At 41.3% G+C, this 27,278-nt stretch overlaps 2 protein-coding genes across 9 annotated transcripts in view; one reads left to right on the top strand and one right to left on the bottom strand.

The window, feature by feature from the left end:
* Nucleotides 1-1,976: 1,976 nt before the first annotated feature.
* Nucleotides 1,977-25,391, top strand: galk1 (galactokinase 1). 3 transcript variants are annotated; one of them, XM_062973981.1, is made up of 8 exons: nt 1,977-2,227; nt 4,367-4,556; nt 5,270-5,389; nt 6,147-6,282; nt 6,692-6,873; nt 7,375-7,525; nt 8,588-8,750; nt 25,299-25,391. In XM_062973981.1, the coding sequence occupies exons 1-8, from the start codon at nt 2,060-2,062 to the stop codon at nt 25,308-25,310; spliced, it is 1,122 nt and encodes a 373-aa protein (XP_062830051.1). In that variant the 5' UTR covers nt 1,977-2,059; the 3' UTR covers nt 25,311-25,391. The 3 variants fall into 3 exon arrangements, with proteins under 3 accessions (XP_062830051.1, XP_062830052.1, XP_003217301.1); XM_062973982.1 differs by lacking the exon at nt 25,299-25,391 and adding an exon at nt 14,605-19,317; XM_003217253.3 differs by lacking the exon at nt 25,299-25,391 and adding an exon at nt 12,245-13,848 and having other exon boundaries at nt 1,982-2,227.
* itgb4 (integrin subunit beta 4) overlaps nt 14,155-27,278 on the bottom strand; it is a 77,660-nt gene continuing 64,536 nt past the window's right edge. For 3 of the 6 annotated variants that reach the window (XM_008104424.3, XM_008104425.3, XM_008104423.3), the window contains exons 33-41: nt 26,508-26,729; nt 24,914-25,084; nt 23,910-24,080; nt 22,465-22,614; nt 21,029-21,217; nt 20,154-20,309; nt 19,645-19,809; nt 18,646-18,762; nt 14,155-17,469 (exon numbers count right to left, since the gene is read on the bottom strand). In XM_008104424.3, coding sequence (XP_008102631.2) covers nt 17,324-17,469; nt 18,646-18,762; nt 19,645-19,809; nt 20,154-20,309; nt 21,029-21,217; nt 22,465-22,614; nt 23,910-24,080; nt 24,914-25,084; nt 26,508-26,729 — 1,487 coding nt within the window. In that variant the 3' untranslated portion in view covers nt 14,155-17,323. Of the gene's footprint in view, nt 17,470-18,645; nt 18,763-19,644; nt 19,810-20,153; nt 20,310-21,028; nt 21,218-22,464; nt 22,615-23,295; nt 23,416-23,909; nt 24,081-24,913; nt 25,085-26,507; nt 26,730-27,278 lie in introns of all 6 variants that reach the window. The other 3 variants (XM_008104426.3, XM_008104427.3, XM_008104430.3) reach the window with 3 other exon arrangements.

Below are 27,278 nucleotides of genomic sequence, written 5' to 3'. Positions count from 1 at the left end.
TCTAGACAGCAAGGATTGAACTTTTTATGGATTTAATTTCCAACAATGTTGCTATTGTAAGTTCATTTTATGCAATTCTATCTTTATTTGTAGTCAATTTGATAGTAGCCAATGTGTTTTTAGTCAATGTTTTCAATATATTGCGGCATTTTGGTGCTAAATTCATAAATACAATAATTACTACATAACGTTACTGTGTTTTGGACTCCTTTTTCTGTTGATTTGTTGTAAAACATGATGTTTTTGGTGCTTAATTTGTAAAATCGTAACATAATTTGACGTTTAATAGGCTTTTCCTTAAATTTTCCGTATTATTCAACATTTTTGCTTATCCAACGTTCTGCCAGCCCGTTTATGTTGGATAAGTGAGACTCTACTGTAGCTGTAATACTCAAGAAACTTCCGTTTTGTGCCACAAACAACATTGAATTGATTGAGATTCCATGAGATATTCATTGTTAGAACCAGGAAATCAGAAGATGTTTACTTCTTGGGAGGAGAGCAATGGCCATTCCCGATAAAATAATGAAGAGCAGAGACATCACACTGGCAACAAAGGTCCGCATAGTTAAAGCAATGGTATTCCCCATAGTAACCTATGGCTGTGAGAGCTGGACCATAAGGAAGGCTGAGCAAAGGAAGATAGATGCTTTTGAACTCTGGTGCTGGAGGAAAATCCTGAGAGTGTCTTGGACAGCAAGAAGATCCAACCAGTCCATCCTCCAGGAAATAATGCCCGGCTGCTCACTGTAGGGAAGGATACTAGAGGCAAAGATGAAGTACTTTGGCCACATCATGAGAAGACAGGAAAGCTTGGAAAAGATGTATAAATTTGTCTCCTGTTTCAATTTAACGATATAATAATATATAATAATATTATACTATACTAATATTATAATACAGTATATTGTATATACATGTAATATTAATAATAATATTATGATTTAATACCATGTAATAATAATTATAATTCACTCTTATAATTGTATATTTATATTACATGCAATACAGTAGAGTCTCACTCATCCAACATAAACGGGCCAGCAGAATGTTGAATAAGTGAATATGTTGGATAATAAGGAGGGATTAAGGAAAAGCCTATTAAACATCAAATTAGGTTATGATTTTACAAATTAAGCACCAAAACATCATGTTATACAACAAATTTGACAGAAAAAGTAGTTCAATACGCAGTAATGCTATGTAGTAATTACTGTATTTACAAATTTAGCACCAAAATATCACGATGTATTGAAAACATTGACTACAAAAATGCATTGGATAATCCAGAACATTGGATAAGTGAGTGTTGGATATATGAGACTCTACTGTATTACTAATAATATTGCAATATAGTCGTGTAATATAATATCCTGTATGTATCCATACTTGTAAACCGCCCTGGGTCCCCTTCGGGGTGAGAAGGGCGGGATATAAATGTCACTAATAAATAAATGATCATGATGCTGTGGAAAAATGAAGGAAAAATGAGGAGAGGTCGACCAAGGGCAAGATGGATGGATGGTATCCTTGAAGTGACTGGCCTGAACTTGGGGGAACTGGGGGGGGGGGGGCGGCCGACAGGGAGCTCTGGCGTGGACCATGAGGTCAGGAAGAGTCCGAAACGACTGAACGAATAAAGACGAAAGAAGAACCAATTAGGAAATGACATTTATAACCCAGGAACAAAAATCCTGTTATGATAGTGTTATGTGTTTTTAGCGGTATTGTAACCACGTGGAGCCAGGAGGAGAGGCGGGTAAGAAATAAAATATTTATTATTATTATTATTATTATTATTATTATTATTATTATTATTATTATTATTATTATTATTATTATTATTCCCATGATTCCAAAGGAAAGTGCCAGAGTAGCTAAACTGGTTTCAAACTGCAGAGTAGATGGGCCTCAGGCCAGCGTGACGTCAGCCTGCTCATGAGGAAGCCTCAGGGGAGGGAGGCCCACGTAGCGAGGAGACGCGTGGCGCCCCCTGGAGGGCGCTCGGGAGGGTTGGGCAATCGCGGAAGTGGCGGGAGCCTGGCGCTGGGAGGGAGCCATGGAGGGGCCGAGGGACGCCGGTCTCCTGGGCTCGCTGCTGCTGCCCGCCCGCCGCGTCTTCGAGGGGACTTTCGGGCTGGAGCCCCGGATCGCGGTCTCGGCGCCGGGGAGGGTGAATCTGATCGGGGAGCACACCGACTACAACCGGGGCTTCGTGCTGCCCATGGTAAGGTGTGTGTGTGTGTATGCATGCAAGGAAAGCAATACTGTCTAGGCAAAAGGCTTGGGCAGGCCCTGGTAGGCTCCTGCCGCCTCCTTAGTATGGTTTCATGGCCTGAAAGCAGAATGCATTGCACCTCCTGGACTTGTGTGAAGAGGACGGTATTCTGCACTCACGGGGGCTCATTGTGCAAGAAAGGAAAAGCACAGAGTTACTGCGGGAGTTTTGTGCTGGTTCCTGGCATACTGTACCTCCATATCAGACAACCTGAGCACTGCCTTCAAATATATTTATGAAGTCTTTTCACACTGCACAGGTATATTGTACTTACGCAAAACAGCATTAGACCTAAGAGCAGGCATGGGCTAACTTGGGCCCTCCAGGTGTTTTGGACTTCAACTCCCACAATTCCTAACAGCCTACATCTAATAAGAATTGTGGGAGTTGAAGTCCAAAACACCTGGAGGGCCCAAGTTTGCCCATGCCTGCTTAAGAAGAAGGAGACATGGAAATTCAAGGAATATCAACAATTTAAGATCTGCAGGTGACACTGTATGACTAGCAGAAAAGAGCAAACACTTGGAACAATCACTGAAAAAAAGTCCAGACGGAATGTGCAAAGGCAAAATAATGACATTTAAATAGTTGATTTGTCATAACTCAATCAGTAATCAAAATGGGAACTGTAGTCACAAGATGAGAAGAAAGTAGGGCTTGAAAGGACAGCTAACTAAGGAACTTGACAAAATCCTTAATTGTAAAGACAAATAACAATATGAAACTTGTGTTGTCGAAGGCTTTCATAGCCAGGACCACAGGGTTGTTGTATGTTTTCCGGGCTATATGGCCATGTTCCAGAAGTATTCTTTCCTGACTTTTCGCCCACATCTATGGCAGACATCCTCAGAGGTGTGAGATGTGGGCGAAAGGTCAGGAGAGAATACTTCTGGAACATGGCCATACAGCCTGGAAAACATAACAACCCAATATGAAACTTAGCATTGTCCATGCCATTGTATTTCTCATTTCTTCGTCTGGTTGTGAATGCAGGACAATGATAAAAGCTGATAGGAAGGAAATTACACTTTTGACATGTACTGGAGGAGAATTCTTTAGATACAGTGGACTGCTAAAAAAACTATTATTACATTATCATCATCTTTCCCGCCTTTCTCTCCATAGGGATGCAAGGCGGCTAACAATCATATGACACAATCCAATAAAAATTATAACAAAGCAAATACAAAAATAAAAAAATTAAATATTTGTGAAGAGATATAAAGTTAAAATACAATAAATGCAATTAACATTATATTTAAAACTCCCCTCAAAGATCTCACCAGTAACATCACTAGCAACCTCATCTTTCCCTAAATGCCTGACGGCAGAGGTGTGTTTTCACCTGCCTGCGAAATCCCTTCTGGTTTCTCTTGGGAGGAAATTCCAGTCTGGGAGGAGCCACCAAAAAGGCCCTCTGCCGTTTTCCCACCAAACGCACTTGAGAGGGACGTGGTGGGATAGAGAGAAGGCCCTCCCCAGAGGATCTTAAATTTCTAACAGGCTGTAAACTCCTTTGAGCATAAGAATTTTTTTGCATCTTAGTAACTTCCCTTCCCAGTGGAAGATTTCTCTCACTTCCAGTTGTCTCACCCCCATTCTTAACTTTGAGTCTCTTGTAAGTCAGATGTTTGTAACTCTGGGACTGCCTGCATTACATATGAGAAGCACTAATTTAGTAGTATTTTGTGGCGAATAGGTCCCCATGACTTCCACATACATAAATTCTTTTTAAAAACTTTATTCACGCTAGCAGGAACAAGTTAGTTAGTGTGGTACAGAGTGTGGCACAGAATTGTGCAGTGATTAAGACTCCAGGACTAGGACTTGGAAGATCTAGTGACAAGTCCACACTGAGCTTTGAAACTCATTGGGTGACATTTAGCCTGTTACATTCTCTTAGCCTAACCTTCCTGATAGGTGGAAGAACTCATTGGTGAAAATGAAATATGAATGCCATGAGTAAATAATGAACTCATCTTCTGTTGTGACATCTACGTAGCTTTTCCTGTCTTTCATTCCTAGTCCTTGCTCTTAATTTGCAGCCATCTCCAACTAATGGTAAAAAATCATTGTCTCCTCCTTCAGGCCTTGCAGATGAGTACAGTGATGGTTGGGAGTCCAAGAGAAGACAAAATAATATCCATTGTCACAACTTCAGAAGAAGCTGACGAACCTAAAAAGGTCCAGTTCCCGGTTCCAGAGGAAGGGGTTACCTTGAATCCTGGAAAGCCACACTGGGCTAACTATGTAAAGGGAGTTGTCCAGCATTATAAAGGTAGGATATGAAGTTACTGCAATATTTGTCAAATATAAGAGAAAACAAGATTATGATGACATATGGTTGATAAGATTAAGACTTTCCACCTCCTCCTTAGTGGGAACACACTATGGATCAGTGATGTAAGAAAGTTTGAGCAGGTTCAAAATACAGTAGGCCCTCCAGATTTGAAAGTTTAACTTTTGTGGACTTGAGTAACATGGACCCTCTGGGAATCTCTAGTGCAGAGCTTTCCAAACATTTCATGTTGGTGACTCACTTTTTATACATGCCTTATTTTGCAACTGGAGCCCCCAGTGGTGCAGTGGGTTAAACCGCTGAGCTGCTGAACTTGCTGACCGAAAGCTCAGTGGTTCAAATCTGGGGAGTGGGATGAGCTTCTGCTGTTAGCCCCAGCTTCTGCCAACCTAGCAGTTTGAAAACATGCTAATGTGAGTAGATTAATAGGTACTGCTCCAGTGGGAAGGTGACGATGTTCCATGCAGTCATGCCGGCCACATGAGCTTGGAGACATCTACGTACAACGCCGGTTCTTCGGCTTAGAAATGGAGATGAGCACCAACCCCCAAAGTCGGACACGATTAGTCATAATTTCAGGGGAAAACCTATTTTGCAGCACAGTAATTCAGATATACTAGCAAACCAGTAATTTGCTGTTATTTTTTTAAGTGGCTGTTTTTCCCCTCTGTTGCTTTTCTGTTCCTCTATAGCTGATCCTCTCCCAGGCTTTAATGCTGTCATAAGCAGTAATGTCCCATTGGGTGGTGGTCTCTCAAGCTCAGCCTCCTTGGAAGTGGCTATGTACACTTTCCTGCAGCAGCTCTGCCCAGGTAAGAATCAGTCTTGAACTTCTATTGCCGCTGGTCATATTCATTTACTAGACTGGAAGGGGCCATAATTCAGTACAAGAGCACTCTCCTGGCACACAGTTAACCTTGGTTTCAATCTCTGGCATTTCTGACAATAGCAAGGCTTTGGAATGACCGTTCTCAGCCTGGGCTGTTTGATAGCAGTGAGAATTAATGGCCTTCTGGATGCTTGGTCACTGTATCTCCATGAAGCTTATCAGCTTGCTACCTAGGTCTGATGGAATGATGACATTCCAACAACGTTGATAGGCAACAATTTACTGTACAGAGTTGTTGCCAGTCAGAGTGGAAAATGGAGCCCCCGGTGGTGCAATAGGTTAACTGCTTGTGCTGGCAGGACTGCTGACTGAAAGGTCGGTGGTTCGAATCCGGGGAGTGGGGTGAGCTCCCATCTGTCAGCTCCAGTTCTCCAGTGGGGACATGAGAGAAGCCTCCCTCAGAATGGTAAAACATCTGGGTGTTCCTTACAGATGGCCAATTCTCTCACACCAGAAGCGACTTGCAGTTTCTCAAGTCGCTCCTGACATAAAAAAGAGAGAGTGGAAAATATTTCCCTATATATGCTTTAAAAAAGCATCCTCCTGATTGCATGTTTAATCCGTATGTCTAATCCAACTGAACTTGCATGCTTGCCTTCATTTTCACCAGTGAAATTCTAATGGGAAATCAGGCATAAAAGGACTAATCTACTTGACACTGCCTCTCTTCCTCATCACAGATGATGGGGATCCAGTTGCTAAGGCCTTAGTGTGCCAAAAAGCAGAACACACCTTTGCAATGATGCCTTGTGGAATCATGGACCAGTTCATTTCTGTGATGGGGAAGGAGGGCCATGCCTTGCTGATAGACTGCAGGTGAGGATCTTAGCCTCTGCAGGGACTTCATATACGTCTTGCTGATTGTGCATAGGGTTTATCCTTGTGTGGGATCATCCTGACTAATCTGGGTCCCCACTCTTTGTGTACTTGTATATACGTCATCATTCATATGGAGCCCACTTCAGACATGTCTGACATGTATATGTAAGGGTGTGTGTGGTTGTAGTGGAGGAAGGAAGCCTTTCCATGCAGTTCTGCAGATCACTTCCCCACTGTGTTTTCATCTTCCAACATGGGGAAGGATTCTCTGAACCTTTATTGGGCAGCGTTAAAGTAGAAAAGCATTTATGCCATATACTGTAAAAACATAAATATGCATCCATAAATAGAAGCACCCAGAATGCAAACCCTCATATCTTTGTGCTCTTTAATTTTGTGAATGCAGGTCACTGGAGACTCGACTGGTCCCTCTGGCTGACCCAAATGTAGTTGTTCTCATCACCAACTCCAATGTCCGGCACACTTTAACAGGCAGCGAGTATCCCACTCGTCGACACCAGTGTGAAGAGGCAGCGAAGGTGCTTGGAAAGCCAAGCTTGAGAGAAGCCACTTTGGCAGATTTGGAGAGTAAGTCTAGTTTAGTAAAAGCCAATGAAATAGCAGAGCATGTGGCAGTGAGTTTCTCCCTCTTTCCTTCTATATGACTTTCTGGCTTTGGAGCAAAAGAGGATGAAGAGAAAAGGGTCAATCTTTTTCATTCATGTATGACATGAACACATTCGCATTCCATCACAACTTCTTCTAAACTGTGGTGGGACATGGTATGAGGGCGGGAACCCATTTCTCCCCATATACCCTCTTGTAGCCAGTATGTGTGATATCTGCATTTTGAGAGTTACTAAAGATGGAAATCAAGGTATTTGGGGTTAGTGGGATTTCCTGTGGTGGGTGTTCTTTTTCACATGTTTTTATTTGTCTGGAGTATTTTCTGGGACATGGGAAGGCTTGGGGAACTGACTCAAGGCTCCCACTCCCATTCTCAAGGGTATGGTTTGAAATTTGAGTTGTTTTCTCAGTCCTTTCTAACTGAACTGTTTCTCCCTGCTCCCCTCCCTCCTCCTCTCCTAGAGGCAAAGGTCCACCTAAGTGAGGAAGTGTACAGGCGAGCTAAGCATGTGATTGGAGAGATAGAGCGCACTGTCAGAGCTGTGGAAGTCCTTCAGTCCATGGACTATCGGCGATTTGGGCAGCTGATGGTGGAGAGTCACAATTCCTTGAGGTGGGCCGACATCCCAGAGATGTTAAAACATGAATATACAGATAATGTTTTTGCTTTTTGTACTGTTTTAAGATCATTTTTCAAAAGAGCCATTTCATAGATTTCAACATGTGGATTGTTCTATAAAGTCTTGAGATATGCCAGTTTTGTTGCATGCCTTCAAGCCTGACTTTTCTTTACAGCAACTTTAATGCAAAGTTTTCATGGGATTCTCTTGACAAAGTTTCTTCAAGAAGGTTGGCCATTGCTTACCTTTTAAGAATCTCTATGGCTAGAGGAGGATTTGAACCCTGCTACCCTGGACTCCTAATCCAATACTCAAAGCTCTACACTTCAATTTATGTTCAGAGAGACTTTGCAGTAATGTTTGGAAAATGTGTGTGGGTTTTGAGAACCACGATGCAGACAATATGCCACAACAAACCTTCTCTTTTCCCATAACATTTTTGCACAACAGTATGTACTTTTAAATCATATATACACGCTCATCAAATGTACTTTGAGAATACTTTTCTGTTTAAATGTAAATAGTGATTTCCATATACCTTCTTCTTGTAGTTTGTCTTCAGCTTATAGTCAAGTTATGGCAATTGTAAGGGGATCCTATTATGGAGCTGTTCTTTTCAAGCTTGGTAAGAGAGAGTTTGCTGTGATCTTACTCTGAGGTTGAGAGAGTGTGACTTGCCCAAGGTCACCTGTTGGGTTTCCATTATCAAGCGGGGATTCAGACCCTGGTCTCCAGGGTCATAAACCTAACGTTCAACCACACTGGTTCTCAGTCATATTTGGATATTTTAAATAATAATAATTATTTCAACAATGAACATAGTAGTAATAAAATTGGACTCTCTCCTACTGCACTTCTGCTCTTATTCAGGATAATTTTTTCACAAGACTGGATTTGTTCTTCTTCTGTAATGGTAGATTCTTATTGACATATTTTTGTTATGTCACAGCAGGGCAGAGTTAGTATGGTGTGGATTGAAATGCATTGCTCTTTACTTTTGCTAGCAGTGACAGCCTTGGCACCCACTGACTTCTCCTCCTCTTCTCCACCTCCAGGGATGACTATGAAGTCAGCTGTCCAGAACTAGATGAGCTTGTTTCTGCTGCCATGGAGGTCCCTGAGGTTTATGGAAGCAGAATGACTGGCGGTGGCTTTGGAGGTTGCACTGTCACCCTACTTGAGTCCGGAGCAGCTGAGAAAGTTGTGAAACACATCAAGGTATGTAGGTATGGTAATGGCAAACTACTTGGAATGCTATCATAATTTGCATCCATATTGGGAAGAAATGTAGTTTATGACTGAGTCCTGAGCTGGGGCCAGATGCAAAAGAATGGCTTTTTTCATAGGAAGGTCATTCACAGAGTCTAACCTACAAAACCATTTCCTCAACATTATGAGTGTGGAGCAGATGAGTTATATTTCTAGTTCCTTCCCATTCTCTAATATATCCCTTCAAGGTAGTTCTGTTTAGTGCAGAAGTTAATGAACAAACAGTGGGGGAGAGGAGAAAAGAGGGAGGAAGAGAGTTTTATTCCACCAAGACTACTCTGTGTCCTGGTGTGTTCAAACAAAAAGAGTTGGTTAACCAATCTCTCAGCTTCTTTATTACCAGATGTCCAGCTTTACTAGAAATCTTTCCTGCTTCACAGCAACACAAAGAGCAATTTCACATTTCATGGAATTACATGTCCTACAATTTTGCTTCCTAAGGACTTTTGCCTTATATAATTGACTATTGGATTATTAACATTAATGTAGGTTTAAAAGTGTGGTGGGAATTTGAATTAAATGTTAACTGAAGCAGAATAGCTCAAAACCTCAAGTATTCCCATAATTTAAATCCCCCCTTGCATAAAGTACAAGAGTTTAAAACACTTCAGAGATATGTTGTCAAAGGCTTTCATGGCCGGAATCACTGGATTGCTGTGATTTTTCCAGGCTGTATGGCCACATTCCAGAAGCATTCTCTCCTGACGTTTTGCTCACATCTATGGCAGGCATCTTCAGAGGTTGTGAGGTCTTTTGGAAACTAGGCAAGTGGTGTTTATATATCTGTGGAAGGTCCAGGGTGGCAGAAACAAAGGAGGCAACAAAGGATTCCCCCAAGCAGAAATCAGCCAGTTTTGAAACTGCAAAGCTTTTCAATGCTAATCAAGGTAATTAATTGCAACATGCACACTTGCCTCCAACAGGCAAGAGTTCTTTCTCCCACCCTGGACCTTCCACAGATATATAAACCCCACTTGCCTAGTTTCCAACAGACTTCACAACCTCTGAGGATGCCTGCCATAGATGTGGCGAAATGTCAGGAGATAATGCTTCTGGAACATGGTCATACAGCGTGGAAAACTCACAGCAACCCACTGCAGAGATAGTATTTAAAGCCTTGCAAACTCTCTAAGGTCAACACCTCTTCTTCCTCTCTCTGCTATAAGGGAACCTTCTCCTGGCAGTTCCCAAGAGAGTGGAGACTGCAAGATCTGTTCCCATAGGAACCTGCCAGAAGTGCATGCTGAGAGAAATTTGAAAGATGAATGTTTGTCTAGATCAAATAACCATATATGGAAGCAATAAACCAGGTACAGTAAAGTCTCGGTTAACCGAGTCTCCGTATTATCCGAAGCGCCGCCGGGGGCACCCCTCCCCCTTCTTCGCTCGAGAGGAGAGGGAGAGGGAGGGGTGCCCCCGGCAGCGCCTCAGATAATACAGAGACTTGGTTAACTGAGACTCTACTGTACCTGGTTTATTGCTTACATATATGGTTATTTGACCTAGACAAACATTCGTCCCTCCCTTTCTCTCCTCTCGAAGAGGGAGGAGGAAGTGCCTCGGAAGTGCCCGCTGCAGCAGGGCTCGTGGGGTGCTTCCCAAGCGGCGAGGGCTCGCCGAGGGATGTCTCCCCGGATCTCCCTCAGCCAGGCCCTTGAGGGAGATCCGGGGCGCGCTCCACTTTTTTCAGAGGGACAGGCCCTTGCCTCGGCAAGCCCTCTCCCGTTGGGAAGTGCCCGTGAGCGTTGCTAGGCAGCAGCACTCATGAGCGCTTCCCTTAACCGGATTGCCGGGAGGGATAATAGGGCCTCCCGGCAATCCGAGCAGTTCCGTTATCCGAGATTGGGCCCGTCCCTTTATCTTGGATAACCGAGACTACTGTACTTTTCTTCATATGGTTATTGTGCCCATTAGTGAGAAGCCTTTGGAGAGAGGTCCTAGACATTTCCCCCAGAATGACAAACCAGTATATATTGTTTGGGGTTCTGTTCCCTTGTCCATCTTCACATGAGCAAATGGCAAGCTGCAGCATAAGGAACTCATTGCACCTTATTGGTGGCAAAACAATAGAATGCTAGACTGCCTCATTTTCTCCAGTTGGTTAAAGAGAGTTTGGTTTATGGCACTCATGGAAAAATTTTCCTACCAAATCAACCTTCAAAGGATTGACCACTCCAGAGACCTTAGCTCAAAAGTGAGTTATGCTCATTACCTTTGCATGCTCTGAAAATCCACCAACTGGCTCTCCCTAAGCTTATTTGATATACTAGAAAAGTTGATCTTGGTTGTTACTTCATCTTTTATCACATTTTATATCCCCAGGAAAGTATTTTATTTACAGGTATCTATTCTTATGCTCATTGTTTTTTTGTTTTTGCTTTTTGTTTCTTGTTTATTGTGTGTTATGTTCTGATAGACAGACAGACAGACAGACAGATAGATATTTACCCCAACCACCTAGGGTGATGGGGGAATTATATTTCCACATTTTTGACCTTTTCTGGCCTCACGAAATGATTTTTTAAAACAGGAAATGTTCTTTTATTAGAGAAAATGTGGCCAAAAACATGGCATAGTTGCCCTCTACAACCCTTTGGGAGCATTTTGAACAAAAACACCCCTCCCACTTTCAGGTGGTTCTTATGGGCACCATAAATAGCTCTAGAGCAGTGGTTTATTTATTTATTTGCCCCATTTATACCCTGAAGGGAACTCAAGGCGGCTTACACATGGCACAATTCGATGCCCCAAAACTCATATAAAATTAAAGCTTAAAATATTAAATATTTAAAATTTAAAACATAAAAATGTAAAACATTAGAATAGTTAAAAATCATGCCATCCCAAAAATTGTGGTCTAAAGCCATTCTGAGGTCATTATACATATTAGACATCCATTATTGCACTGCACAGTTATCCAAAAGCTTGATCCCAGAGCCAGGTCTTCACTTTCCTTCTGAAGGTTCTCAATCTGTGGGTCCCCAGATGTTTTGGCCTTCAACTCCCCAAAATCCTAACAGTTGGTAAACTGGCTGGGATTTCTGGGAGTTGTAGGCCAAAATGCCTGGGGACCCACAGGTTGAAAACCACTAACATAGAGGCTTTAACAGAGGCATAATCTCGCTCCTCAGGTACAGTGAAGTTTTCGAAAGATCTCCATTGGTGTCAGTAATTATAGTGGGTGCAGTTTGAGAGAGTGATTGTGATACACCAGTCACATTAGGACAGCACACCTTCCTTGTTGTGGCGTAACAGCCTCCAACATGTTAACTTCGAATGAATCGTTATTCAGGTCAGAAAAGACTTCCCATACCTGGCATCTTGAAATTGCGGATTAGCTTTATTGTATAGTTCAAGTCTTGGTGTGACAGGTCTCTCTCCCAAGACAGTACTTTTGACATCTAGACAATTATAGATCCTTATTCTTGGTTTTTTATCTCTAGGAAAAATACAGTGGGACACCAACTTTTTATTTCTCAAAGCCTTCCGATGGAGCTAAAGTACACCACCTGCCTTGAAAAAAAAACCTCTTGATTTCCACACAAGGTTTTGCTGCTGCTATTATCAGGGATAAGGAGAATTCACAAAGCTTCAGCCCAGTATGCTTGATCCCTCATCTGTTTGGGATAAAAATCTCATAATAATGTGCTAAAGAATTTGTCTTGACACCTTTCATTAATATAATTTAAAAATCAGATTTATAGGTAGTGTTTTCTTTTCTTCCCTAACATTTCTGGGAGATGATGTGTTCATCATCGGATGTCAGAGAAAGCCTAATTTGCTCTATTGTTGTGGGGCAAGACGTGTGTGTGTGTGTATTTGTGAATAAATGGTTGATTGTGACTTAACGTCATTATTTATAGTCATGTCTGCACCGCTAATACTTAAGTCCCTTCACTGGCTCTCTGGTAGGAAGGAGGCGCCCAAAAAAGAATGGGTTTATATTCTTGGACCATCAGGAAATCAGGGATTTTACAACCATATTTTTATCTTAAGAGGGCACAGATCTGGTCTTCTTCCCAACAGACTATGTCTGTGCCCCTTAAAAATCTGCAGGGAAAAGCAGGGAGACATCTCCAAGTAAACAGTCTTCACTTTTTACTTTGGAAAACAAAACAAAGCAAGTCAGCCAAAGCACGTTGGGCTTTTTCCAAAATAATTTTTAAAAAATGTTCTACTGAGCACTTTGACATACATCTCCCCCCCACCTCACCTTTCCCCCTTGATTCTTTTACGCTATCCAATATCTGCCTCTTCTCCTTTATAGTCTTCAAGTAAACATGTCACCTCCCAATTCCAAAGCAATTTCCTATGTTTAAACCACACTGGAAGAAATCTTTGTTGTAATAATCTACCATGTTCTTCTCCATTAAAGACCTTCTCTCTTGCTGTGTGTCAATATATTTGTGTGTGTGTGTGTGTGTGTGTGTGTGTGTGTGTGAGAGAGAGAGAGAGAGAGAGAGAGAGAGAGAACAGGCTTTCAGAGAAAAATCTAGATCTTAAGCCCAGTATGATTCAGAAGCAAATGGAGTTCAGTCATAACCTTGCCAGATTGCGTGGCTGCAAACAAAGCTTGAAACTCCTATAGTATTTGTCGCCAGCTCTTTTCCTGCCATGGGGTCACAGCCTTGTGTTCCAAAATTGTTCAGTGGCTGTTTTATATGCATTCTACCTGCAAAGCTGGAAGCTTTTGATGCAAAAATCTGGTCCTTCCTTTATAGATCTTGGTTACCATAGTATGCACCATGTGGGAATTCAATATCCACAGACAAAGGTCTGTTCCACCAGTGTGCATGTCTCTGCCAAGTTGCAGGCCTTACCAAATCTGGATCTACATTTATGCAAAGGTCTTCCTTTGGATCTCCAGCTGGAGGAATATATCACCAGTATCACCAGATTGAACTGATGAGTTATGTTTAAGGTTGCCGAGATGGATAGTGATTTGGGGATATTGGGGATTATAATGTTATGTTTTCTTTTCTTTTATGTTCATGTTTTATATTCCACTCTTTGATGGAAAGGGCATTATAAACAAGCATTGTTATTACCTTGGCCTCAGTCTTCTATCCATTTTAGGTCCTTTTAGACATCAAACATTTTGTTTTGTTTGGAGAAACAGCTAGATGAACACGCGCGCACACACACACACACACACACACACACACATATATATATAATTTGCTTCTATAACCCCCATCCTTTGCTGAACTATATGTGCCTCTGCTTATTGAAATCCATGTGCTTCCATCCTGCCTAGCTCTTCATGGGATGTATAGCCCTATTTTTGCCAAGAGCCCCAGCTGCCAGCCTCTTTTCCATTAGTCACATTTGGAAATAAAAAACCCAGCTGGAATCAAATAGAAAATTTTTATTAAGTGCAATAGAAAGCCATCTGGTCCAGAATACCAGCTGTTAAACTGTTTTATTATTCACACCACATATGTATTAAATGCCACCAATGTCTGCAAGCCATAACAGGCTAGAAAAATATAATTTATATTCTATTGTGTTTCTTCCATTATATGAGCAGAAAACACATTCCCTTTTAAAACTGGCATTAAAACCACTACACTGCTGATGTCTGGCCCAATTTCCCCTTTAAATGGGCTCTTTGGTTAATATTCAGGCCTGTGGGGCTCCTTGAGTAAAAAGCACTATAATGCGCAGCATGTAATTGCAACTGGGGAGATGGACTGTACAGAAAAATGTTTATGTACATTTTGTAGATAGCCCTTTCTAATAAAATACTTTATTCAGAGTTGTATATAAAGTAACCATAAAGTAACTTATTTTCTGGACATAGTTCTAGATGTCTAGAAATACAAAGAAACCAGCTCCTTTGGAAAGATGACCTGGGACATTTCATAGACCTGCACTGTTGCTATGAAGCAGTTGGCAATAACATCCAAAGTAAGATCCCAAGAGACAGAAAGTAAGAGCACCCGTTACCTGAATTTCTAAACCCAGCACAAAACAACCTCCACCTTCTTGAGTTCTCTCTATTTTCAAGATGTTTATGGATTGCACAAATGCGTATGCAAGAAAGCTTGGTGCTAGTATTGTTAAAAGAGAAATGAAAGAGAAAGATCAGCTTATTCAGAATTGTGCTAGAAGTAATAACATTTGTAATGACAATGGATTTCAAACTTTTGTTTTTCAATGAAACTTTACAAATGCCTGTCCAGGAAACAAAAATCATTTATAGCAACAATGTTCATTGCAAAGGATTCTGTGACAAGGTGTAGGGTATATGCCCAGTTTATCTATTGCACATTGGGCATTACTTTGTGAAGATTGGTAAATTGTATTTTAGGAAAGGCACTTGCATTAGATTTTCTCAGCATAGAACCTGGTTGTTCTTCAGGAAAATGTTAGAAAATGTCTGCTTTTTGCAATAGCCATATAAAAATGGGAAGCTGCATTTTTCCAAAGCTGCAAAATGCACAACGTGGCAATCTCCTTCAGTAGAGTTCAGCTGGGAGTCTTTCTTCTAGATTTTGGATGGCTTCCAAGCAAGAAGAAAAGTGTTAGCATAAAAGTCCGGGAGATTGTACCATCTGGCTTGTTTGTTAAATTTGCATACATATAAATAAATAAAGACATTCATATAAGGAAAACACTACTTTTTCCATTCTAAGAAAGGTGAAACAGTCACTCCATATTGGAAACTTAGTGGCTGTATCAAAGCCAGTAGTATTTTTTTTCTACTTTGGTTTCCATATATTAAATTCTCGTCTGGATCTGCACCTGAAATTCTTTACCAATCTCTGGTTAGCCACTCCTGTCTTGTTGATTCCTGTTCAACTTGGGTCTATTAGGCAAGACAAGGAAGGAACAGAATGGACTGTGTTAAATATAAATGTGCCCAGACACTTGTGGTATCCAGGTAGTTACCTGAACACTGCGGGAATAGAAGTCTTGCGTTTGTTGTTAGGTGCTTTCATGTCATTTCTGAAATATGGTGGTTCTAAGGTGCTGCTATCACAGGGTTTTCTTGGCAAAATGTGTTCTGAAAAGATTAGCCATTGCCTTCCTTTGAGGCTGTGTAAGTCTGACTTGCCTAAGATTACCCAGTGGGTTTCATGTCTCAGCAGGGATTCAAACAGTGTTCTCCAGAGTTGTAGGCTGATGCTCAAACCACTACACCACAGTAGCTTGCATTATAGGCATTCTGAAAGATGCATGATTTAAGTTAAAGTCATTGCATCTTGTGAGGAAAAAGAAGAGCAGACTGTATGACAACCTTGCTATACTTGGGCTAAAGCCTATGGTGTTAATATATGCCAGTGAAACAAACCTGTTGGCACTGTCCACTTGGAACAAGGCAGGGAAGTCCAGTTAACAACTGGAATTCAATGGCAACTATGTGGATTTTGATTTAAAATTATTTCAGGTTGGCAGCTCCTAGCATTATCAGTGAAAAAACATTATCTAGCTCACCCAGCTTTTCCTTCTTTATAGATTTTCTTTGGTTTGGAAAAAGCTGTGGGAAAACATAGGGCTAGAAGAATAGAAAACAATGTCCGAGTCATCTATAACCATAAAAGCCTCATTGATTAGAATCCCCAGATCATTTTTAAGGGCTTCTTCTGGCAAGACTATAATGCCATGCGAAATGTACAACCCTAAGGAACGGCGCTTCATGCAGGCCACATGACCTGGAGATGTCTATGGACAACGCTGGCTCTTCGGCTTAGAAATTGAGATGAGCACCAACCCCCAGATTTTGGTCATGACTGGACTTAACGTCAGGGGAAACCTTTACCTTTTAAGGAAGGAAGCTGGTGATAAGACAATCTGTATAAAATAACATCCCCCAAATGTATATGTATGTGTGCATATTAGGCAAACTACATAATAAGATAGGATTGCACTATAAAGCATTGTAGGTAGTGCTGTGCAAATGAATCTTCTAATTAGTTATATCAATACCAAACTATAGACAAAGGGTTTTTGCTAACGTGTAGGAAAAGAACACAAAGAATACACTACCCCCTGCACTACAAGAGGTGCATTAATAAAATGACAAATTTAGGTATGGCTTTTTTTCCTAGAGCATAACACTCCTTTTGGGAGTGGGAGCCAGGATAATGGTATTGACACAAAGGAGCTATGTCTAGATATTTGGAGAGTGAAGGAAAGGATCAAATTTAAAAATACAACTAGAAAAACAGGATGGGAATTTGGGATTTAGAAACAAATTCAGTCCTGTGCAGTCAAATAGGAAAGAGCAGCAAAAAGCAAAGCATGAGATGGCCAAGAATATGACTCAAAACAGAACTAACCCAAAGCCCTTGGTAGCCAAGTGTCTTGCTAAAAACTTTGTTCATAGTGTCCCAGATATTACCTGGGCCACATGCAGCCTCCACCCATTGGTATTTCAAAAGGAACTGCAATTGCTTTGAGAACTTGATGCAATGCAGCACATGCCATGTCCTTCTGAGTCTGGAAGTGGACCATAGAACCAGCCTACTTGCAATCATCCACTTGCACAAACACCCTTTTGCAGTTTCTTTCCTGACTCAAGCTTCATAGAATTGCCTCTCTGTCTGTCTGGAGAATGTCCCACTGCTATTAGACATCATGGTTCTGGAGACAAACTCCTGGGTGACTTGTTTGGTGAGAGTGCTGCCACTCTCCACTCTCTGCGTGGTCATCAGCATGCCATCTAGAAGAAGGGAGAATACAGAAATCATGTTAGTTGTGCCTCTGTTTGCATGCATGTGTCTAGGTTGGCATATACTAAGGTTGCACCTACATTGTAGAAATGATCCAGTTTGAGACCACTTTAATTGCCATGGGCTCAATGCTGCAGAATCATAGGACTTGTAGTTGTGTGCAAGATCTTTAGCCTTCTCTGCCAAAGAATGCTGGCATCTTACCAAACTACAACTCCAATGACTCCACAGCACTTTACTATGACAGTTAAAGTGGTGTCAAAGTGCATTAATTCTACAGTGTAGATGTACCCTTAATCAATTTTATAGAACCAGAGAGGCAGGATGAATTGTAAGATCCTAACAGGGATCAGAAGATGGGAGACCTGAAGCAATGCAGATCTCCTTTTTCAAATATTAGTACCATATGCTGAACACAACCACAATCCATTTCTTTCACCCATCTGGCTTCTTTTGCACCAAAAATGGTGGTTTTTGCTGCATCATAAATACTGCCAGTCAAGTACTATGAAATGTATGAGGCAGCCATCTTGGACAGCAGATTTTAGGAATCAAGAATGCTAAGAAAAAAAGAGTTATTTAATTGTTTGCTGTTGCATTTTTGCAGTCAGCTATAGGCTTTCTGCAGTTTTTCGTCTCATGTGCTGAATGAACCTGGCTGGGTTTAGGTACAATCCATCTGGGTTTGAGTGGGGAGTGGTGCCACAGGCTCCGCTTCTTTAAGCATCAACATCTGTTGGGAATATCCCAGACAATAAATGGTTTAATTCAGAAACAATGACCACATTGGTTTTTATTTAAGTTCCTTATCGTATGGCACTTTTCCAAGAGATGTTTGATGCTTGGCTATCAATGAACAGAGAGATACATTCCTTTTAACAAAAGCTGAGTAGCAATTGTGTCAACATATTTTGCCCTTCCTCCATTGCATCCTTTAGAGCAGTGCTTCTCAACCTGTGGGTCCCCAAATGTTTTGGCCTTCAACTCCCAGAAATCCTAACAGCTGGTAAACTGGCTGGGATTTCTGGGAGTTGTAGATCAAAACACCTAGGGACCCACAAGTTGAGAATCACTGCTCTAGAGGGGAAGTAGCACTCTTCTTATAGAGGTCTCACAAGCACAATAGTTCAGGAATATTCCCCATTTTCATAATTCATCTTTCCTACCTGTGTACAAAGGATCCAGTGGGGAAGAAGTTATACTCGTGAGGGTGCTGTATTCTGTGGGGATGTTGTACACCTCTTCTCTGGAGAACTGCTGTGTTCCAAACTGAGAGAATACACCTGAACCAGAACAGATGAGGAAGGGAAAAATGAAACCCAGTTCCTGGGGATCTAGGTGCCATTCTATCTGAAGTCATTAAAATGGACTTTGAAACAATATTAGCAAGAAATGAAAAAAAAAACCACATTTGAAGATAAAGTAATGTGTTTTAATTAAATTAAAAAAATTTAATGTAAATTATTTCAAATTTTACACTGTCATGGTTTATCCATAGTGGGGCTACTTCACTGACATTCCAAAATTAAAGCAGCTTATGTTTAATATTGCAAGAAATCCAGTAAGACACTTCCTCAAGTGTCACAACATCATTAAATTCCTTCACACCTAAATACATATACTACACTGCATGTTGTACACCCAAAACAATTCCCCTATTTCTCAATTTTTCAGTTCTATTTCATTCAATATATTGCATCAAGGACCTCAGCAAAATTCCTGATAACAATTTCAACCTTACTCAAATCTATATAGCATGCCATACACTTTTGTAAGGTTAAAGATGCAAAATCTCTGCAGAAGTGAAAAAAACCATAAATAAAAAACCTGTTTTTTTTTAGCCTGAGAGAACACTACTTTAGGAATCATCCAATCCTCCAGGGCAATTGATCAACTTAGTAGGTACACAGATTTTGCATATCCTGCACTCTCCATTCAAAAACACCTCTCCTAATAATGAATTATTGGAACTAATAACCTCTGACTAAAATGTGCTGGTAGTTTTGTTCCCGCCTTTGACCCTGCCCAACACTAGAAAGCAGCCCAGTTAAATCCACCCTTAATTAAAGTTTCCTTTTTTTTTGCTTTAAAGCAACAGCAGTTATTCTATGCTCAAATGTAGCTGAAAGAATGGATTATATCATGACATCAGTGAAAAAGCATACCTGCATCTTGAGATTCAATGGTGATAATCCCCTCTCTTTCTGGTCCAAATCCTTGAGTGGTCTTTGCTTGCACTTTAAACTTATATGGAACATTTTCACTCAGATAAGGTACTGTCAGGGTGGTCTCTGGGTTGTCCCCTTCCACATATATATTCCTGGGTTCTCCTAATAAACCCAAGCATAAAGAAAGGTTTAAAAAATCCCTGACGATAAGTGACAACAATTCCATCGGTTGTCTATCTTAGCCATTCTTATCCTGCCAAATATTTGAATGCAGCGGTTTTTGTGTGTTTGTCAAGAAATCTGAAACTCATAGAGAGCGGAATGTTTTCCAAAACTCCCCTGATCTGTTTTATTGATTGTTGAATCACAGAATCAGAGCTGAAAAAGACCATAAGTGTCATTCAGTTCAATACCCTGCCATGCAGAAATACTCAATTCAAACACTCCCGCATTTGCATGCATGGGAAATTCTCAGAGTTGTATTTTGTTTCAGAACTTTAACTTACCTCCACCGTGCAGTGTCTCACAGGTGACCAGGTAACCCAAAATCAAACCATTGGGTTGGCGAGGTCTCTCCCAGCTCAGCTGAAGAGAGTCGGGACTCAAGGCAGTGAACACCAAAGGCCCAGGAGCACTGGGTGTGCTCAAGGTGAATGGTGAACCTAGAAGAATGGGGGGGGGGGACAATTTAGAGATTTAAAGAAGTAAAGAGAGCAAGCTAATAGCAAGCACTGAGGTACAGAATTTCAGATTTATTCATACCTTGAATCCCTAATTATATAATATTCAAACTTATCTTTTAGAGTGCATGAAGTCTATTTTTTCTAATATGAAATTTATTCTTGAACATTTCTATACACAGAATTATATTTAAATAAAATATAACAAACTACAAGACTCAGGCTTAAGTCTAAATCTAGTACTGATCCACTGCTATCAGCTGATTCTCCTAAAATTAACAATTTAGATATATAACAAAATTTTAAACATTCAATTTTTTCTAATTTTGAAACATTACATCAAGAAATGAAAATGTTCAAGTTTCTATTGTTGTTGTTGTTGTTATTAGGGTACTTTTACCTTACTATTTCTTTGCCCTCCTTTTAAAATATTTAATGTTAGATAAATAAGCTAGATAAAATTTAAGAAAAAACATAAGCTGGATAGAAATATACTGTATGGAACATGCTGAAAACCTCAAGACCTGCCCTAAACTCTATAACAGGGGTCCCCATACAGCAAATACTACTATAGGTAGTACTCCGGAAGGATACAGTCTCACAGAGAAAAACAACCACCAAGTGGAGGGAGTGCCATCAATAGTACATACACTTGAATACTAAAACCCTTCTATAACAAGGAGAACTGGAGGCGACATTACCTGGAACAGGACTCAGAGGACTGCGTGGATCGACTTGTGACTCGATAGTGATCACACCTTCTCGCTCTGGGCCCCATCCGTCATCACTTTGGGCCTTCACCTTGAAGACATAGGAGTGGTTTGGCAGCAGGTCATCCACCACAACAGAATTCTGAGTGGGATTGGGGAGAGTCAACCTCCGTATTTCTCCTAGGGAACAGAAGAAGGCACATCAGTCACTCTCACAAGGCTCAAACACTGCTTCCACTGGCAAACTGATACAACTTGTGATGGAGTACCTACATTAGGCTTTCTGCCATGCCTAGGTATGATGAAGTAGACATGAATGCTCTCATTATACATGAGGTTATGAGATTTACGGTACATTGTCTTGTACCGTAAATATTTACCGTAAATATTTACCTATGGATAGCTATTTTTAATTTTATGCAAAGTGGCCCTTCAATACTAGGAGAACTAGATGGGAAAGTAAATACAGGTAACTCGTAACCCATATAAATGTTTCTGCTGGATACCTTCTTCCTGTCATTCAGAGATCATTCATTCAAATATTACCGAAGGAGATGTAAAATACACTTTCTGTGGAAATGTTTGTCCTGCTATTATTTATTGAATAAACTACACTTTTGCACTGTTCTCATTTCTTCCAACAACATGACTGCCACTAATGTAGAGGCAGAAGCAGCTGTGGGCTAATTATTGTTTGAAAAAGAAGGAAGTGTGTGAGCAATGCACATCTTCTCTTGCTGTGCTTTTAATGCCTGTAACCAATGGCATTCCTCTCCTCTCTATGCGGAGAAATTATGGTACTTTCTATGCATCTCAAGTAACTGAAGACCTTGGAAATTTAATTTTGGGGGATTACAATTTCCAGAATCCACAAGCCAGCATGACTATGCTGGCTGGCATATTCTAGGAGGTACAGGACAAAAAAGTAATGTTCCTGTATCTCTGAGCTAATGAATAAAGGCCCAGACCTAGCTTTGGATGTTTAAAAGTCAACATAAGCAGTTCTGCTGTACAATTGATGGCAATCTTGTAACAAATGGAAATGTACCTTATTGATAGCTGCAAAGCAATATAGCAAGTGGGGTTGTTGTGTGTTTTCCAGGCTGTACGGCCATGTTCCAGAGTATTCTCTCCTGACGTTTCGCCCAGATCTATGGCAGGCATCCTCAGAGGTTGTGAGGTATATACCACACAGCCTGGAAAACACACAACAACCCTGTGATTCCGGCCATGAACGCCTTTGAAAACACAATATAGCAAGTAATTTTTTCAGACTGAACAGGCGATAAAGCTATTGTGCTCTTTGATTTAAAATTACACACTGTACATTGGTCATTCTGCCATTATGCTGTCTGACAAAACTGGGCTTTTCTTGGTAGACTAATGACACATGACTTTGCCCTGCACAGACAGAAAGGTTCCCTGACCTCCACTGAGAAGCTGGTACTGTACACTGTATCCTTGCAGTTGTTTGTCACAGTGCGGCTCCTGCCAGCTGACTTTCAGTGAGGTAGGCCCCAGGGCCGAGAACACCAAGCGGGTGGGAGTGTCCGGAACACCCTGCTGCATCCTGGAATCTGAAGCAGAGATTCAAAATGTAATCATAGGCTTGGATCAGACAATAAGGAGCAGGACCAGAAGCGATGTTACACATGATTAGGTTAGCAGCTTTTGTGTCCAAGGAGAACAAGCAGAATTTCTCATCAAAAAGAAAGTCCACTAATTAGACTGAAATCTAGCTAGAAGCACTTGAGATGTTGAGGTGAAGAGCCAGGCTAAGGAGTATGCTAAACCAGATAGTGAATGAATTGAAAACAGCACCTCAACCATACATTTCAAATTACAGAGATGCAGCTTGAAGATTGTGTAATAAGAGTTTATCACACAATACAGACAAAGTGCAGTTACAGCTGAGACTTATCACATATTTTGTCCCCTTTCACTGCTCTCCTGGTGGGAGTCAGCCTGAATAGTGTTTGCTTCACACACACATACACAATCCTTTTGTAAAAGACAACAGTCTTCCACCAGGAAAAAAACAGAAGTGGAACAACTCCATGTAAAAAGTCTTACTGTTATCCTGCTGCAATTATGTTATATCTGCATTGTGTGATAAGGTTCTCATATAAGCCATTCATTTTATTCCAGCAGAAAAAAGAAAAGGAGATCTAATTTCACCAAGCAAGCTCCTCTTCCTGCTGGCCCTATCTTCAGGGCTCAGTGAGGTCCCATGCAGAGGCTAGGTGACGCTCACTCACCCTGAAGCACTGTCTCCAGGCTGCTCAGTGCTTCACGGACATCTTCGGAGTGAGTGCGGCCCCTGACCTTCTGGGGAATGGCATAATGCACCCTGGACTGTGTGCCTTGCTCTGACATGCCTGCACAGAGAAAGAAAATGGTGCTGCGATCAGTGCAGGCAACCCAAAGATTTGGACATGGAGGAAGCACTGCTTAACCACAGCCACTTCAGCACAGGCATCACTATCTCCCTGATCTATAGTAATCAAAGAACTACAGGGAAAAGTATTGAGAAGTCTGGCCAAGTAACTTTCAGTATCTTTCAAGAGACATTTTGCATTGTTCTCCTTGCCACTTCTCCATAAAAGAACGTTGGAGTCAGACATATAGACATGATTAATGCATTGGGATAACAATTGCCTATTTAAGAGTGAAACAGACAAAGCACAGATTGCATGAAGTCAGAGTGTTAAGTCACTGTATAGTCACTCAAATGATGAACTTTAATATAGTGAAGGTGTAGGAAGGGTTAGTGGACTCATGCATGTGTATGGCCATATGTGAGTACATCAAATGGTTATGGGATGAGCCCCTGTAATTCAGGCAATTTGCCATGCTGGGCCATTTGCTATACCTAGGTATTTGGAAATCCAAGAGGGCCCATCAGTTATGACTATAGATTCCCGTGCATCAGTGTCGTCATTGTAACCCTTCACCCTTGCCCTCCTGAAGGCCACATCCTGTGGCATTGGGACTATCCTACCAGCATCCTCATGTATGGGAGGAAATATCCTTCTGGACTGGTCTATAGGATAAGGCAAAACAAAGAGAAAGAACGAGTCACCATTGAAGACACCACACCTCTTACTCCTCACAGCATCAGAGGGAAAGGTCTAAGGAGCAAGGGTGCATTCTCTACCCAAATGCTATATCGACATTTGGATATTTAAAAGCAGAAGATAACCACATAGACAAGGAGAAGAAATCCACAGAAGCCAGATCTGCTAATGGAAATAGAAGAGTTTGGGAACATGTTAGTTTTAGCTCTTTCTCAGTATAAGAAAGAGTATAAAAAGAATAACTTATTGTGAGTAGTCTAAGAACTATAGCAGAGTCCCAGAAATGCCATGTATGGGCAACATGGATATGGTTGGGGAAGAAAGAGAGGGAGAGAAAAAAATGGTATTTGGAACGGATGTATATTTTTTTCATGTTAACTAACAGGAGTTTCCTAGACTAAAGAAATATACTAATGTACCTGCCTTTTGTGGGGACTGCAGAAGCAGAACCCTTGCAAAAGTGGGACAACTTTGAATAAAATCTCACTTTTTATCTTCAAGAAGATCTCTCTAGGGCAATTCTACTGCCAGCTTCTGGCAACTTCCTAGAGAAGTGTCCTCCCTAGGAGTCTCAAGGTCTTCCAGGACACTTTCTGGCAGAAGTTGTCCACAGAGTCACCATGGAGAATCTAGGGATTCCTAGAGGGAGCATATTTATCAAATCTCCAAAATTCTAACCCAGTGGTTGCTACAGGGATGGAGAGGCAAAGTGTGGAGGGGCAGCTATATTTTTGATGTAGGATTGGAGGGAACATTATTATTGCTTTGGTTATGGGAGGAGATTTACCTCAACACTCACCTTGTCCAGACACCATTGAGGTGTACTCCCTTGTCAGAGATGAGTTTTCTATTACCCTTCTCTCATGGTGCATGTGTGGACTTAAATGGTTGTAGCTGGAAGTCGTGTTCCGGGTCAGGCTTCCAATACTTCCAGGGTAAGTGAAATCCATTCGACCATTCAACATGTGTTCTGAAAAAGGGGAAAAAAAGAAGATCCCATTTGATCAGTATCTGTGGGTAATGTGCCAAGTTAATTAAACAGATCTGAAATTATGTCTCACAATATTCCCAGTAGGTTTTACTTGTCTCCTTAACTGCAAGTTGGAAATGAATATGTTAGTTTATAGTCAACCTTACAGAAAGAAAGAAAAATACTTATAGCATTGCACCATTTGAATCCCCAGTGTACCAGGTAGTACCAATATTTCAGCAATGGCATGACGTTGATAACTACACTGAATGGATCCACAAGACAATTACAACCCAGATACTTAAAGGTAAGATGTCTTTGTATGTTTCACTACTGCAATGATTGTAGGGGGGAACCACTTATCACAGTCAAATCCACTTAAAAAACTATTCACAAAAATCCTTGCTTCCAGGCCCTTGGTGAAGAGTGAGACACATTCTTAATCCGTTAGTTATGGCTTTCATTGGCAAATACATGTGAAATAACTTGGCCAACAGGTATTAGTGGAGATAGTTGCTCTCCTTTCTGCCCTTACTTCTGAGGCCTCCTACAGGTATTGAACTAACCACTGTTGGAAACAACAACATACTAGAAGAAGGAACATAAAGCTAATAGAATGACAACTGGACTGTTCAGAATAGCTAAAAAGCCACTAGAAAATTAAGAATGACCAGTTGACCATACAATTGAACATCCCATAGATGGAACTCCTTTTGTTCTAGAAAGAAATACTTAGTTTTCAAGAAATTGATCTCTGAAATATCCTCATAGCAGTTCACATTCTGTGTACCGAGTTACTCCATCCAAAACAAAGATGTCAGTCCCATTCTCATTAACATTGTTTCAAGTTAAACAGAGGGATATCCAGCAAGAAAAATGACACTTTTGCACAGAACTGGTAGTTGTTGTCTTTAATCCATGATTTGGTTTCCCTGCTTCTTGGCAGAGGGTTAGACTGGATGGCCCACAAGGTCTCTTCCAACTCTCTGATTCTATGAAATCCTTCCTAACATGATCTCCCAACCAACAGGTGAAGCAAATTTGCTCGCTATCATTGCCAAAGCTGTTTCCACTGACATCTGTAGAAGGGTAGCTGGAGTAGACAACACTACTAATTCCTGATGGACCCATGGCTCTTGTAGATGTAGATGTTTAGCAGATTCTTATTAAATTACAAGCCTGAAGTAGCTGATGTGTACATTGGCATTGAGCAATGTGTACGTAGGCAGAGTGCAACAGAATATTGCAAGCAGAACTCTATTACAGAGAGTCAATTCCATCACGCCAATACTACCACTGAGACCAACACCAAGATGAGCATGTGCTTGCTACAGAGATGGAGAGGCCAAAATCTGGGTCCAGGCCCTTGGAGGAGGATGAGACAGGACCATTATAGGAAGAGAGGAAGGCAGTCGTCCTTCACCTGGTTGGGGCCGGGGAGTCCCACTTCTTGGCAAACTGCTGATGGGTGCATCACTGCCGACTAACACAGAGGGAGTGTTATCCTCCTGAAGGAGACCCTCTGTGTCCGAAGAAAAGCAGCTGCTGTCCGAGTAACGAGGGATCCGTTCTGCTGGGAGCCTCCAGGCGACACGACGAAGGTCCAGCTCATCCCCCAGCAGCTGCACATATTTCCACCTAGAGCCTTTTGGAACAAGTGAAGTACTGGCATTGGCACAACTGGAAGGTTGAGGAGGATGAGATAAGGAGGCACGCAAAAGAGGCAGACTGCCACCTGCAAGCCACCTGCAGCTCTTTCTTTTTGTCACTTCCTAACAGGGACTTCTGGAATTGCACAAAACACTCTGCAGTAGCACTTTCTGATGCTGTGAATGTCACCTGGTGTGGCTCATCTATTATGTAAACTGAATTGGTACTCAAATTACAACCACAAATAACAAGAATCGATTAAGCATGGGAAAGTCAGGTGGGTTAATGCAATGTGCAAGACCCACTGGTTCTCACCAATTTTAGTCAAGTTATGACTTTCCCTCATAGCATTGTAGCAAAGCAGAAAGCAAATGCCAAAGACAAGGCTGGCTGGCCTCCTTCTGGACTACACAGTTCAAATACTGGACTAAAGAAAACAAAGCAAGTCAACATAATATGTTTGGGACTTTATCATGGGATCCTTGTAGTCCCTCGACTCCTCTTAGAAGTCCAGCATCCCAAGTGTAACAGGTAACTTCAAAAA

This window comes from Anolis carolinensis, chromosome 2 (genome assembly GCF_035594765.1).
Source record: "Anolis carolinensis isolate JA03-04 chromosome 2, rAnoCar3.1.pri, whole genome shotgun sequence".
Taxonomy (NCBI): Eukaryota; Metazoa; Chordata; class Lepidosauria; order Squamata; family Dactyloidae; genus Anolis; species Anolis carolinensis.
Note: the sequence above shows the minus strand (reverse complement) of the source record. Positions and strands in the feature narration are given on the sequence as shown.

What these genes read in the sequence shown, in the direction of transcription:
- galk1 (XM_003217253.3), top strand. Translation starts at nt 2,060, where the DNA reads ATGGAGGGGCCGAGGGACGCCGGTCTCCTGGGCTCGCTGCTGCTGCCC. An exon ending in CACTTTGGCAGATTTGGAGA is followed by an intron (nt 6,874 to 7,374) that starts GTAAGTCTAGTT and finishes CTCCTCTCCTAG; the next exon opens with AGGCAAAGGTCCACCTAAGT. An exon ending in GAGAGTCACAATTCCTTGAG is followed by an intron (nt 7,526 to 8,587) that starts GTGGGCCGACAT and finishes CTCCACCTCCAG; the next exon opens with GGATGACTATGAAGTCAGCT.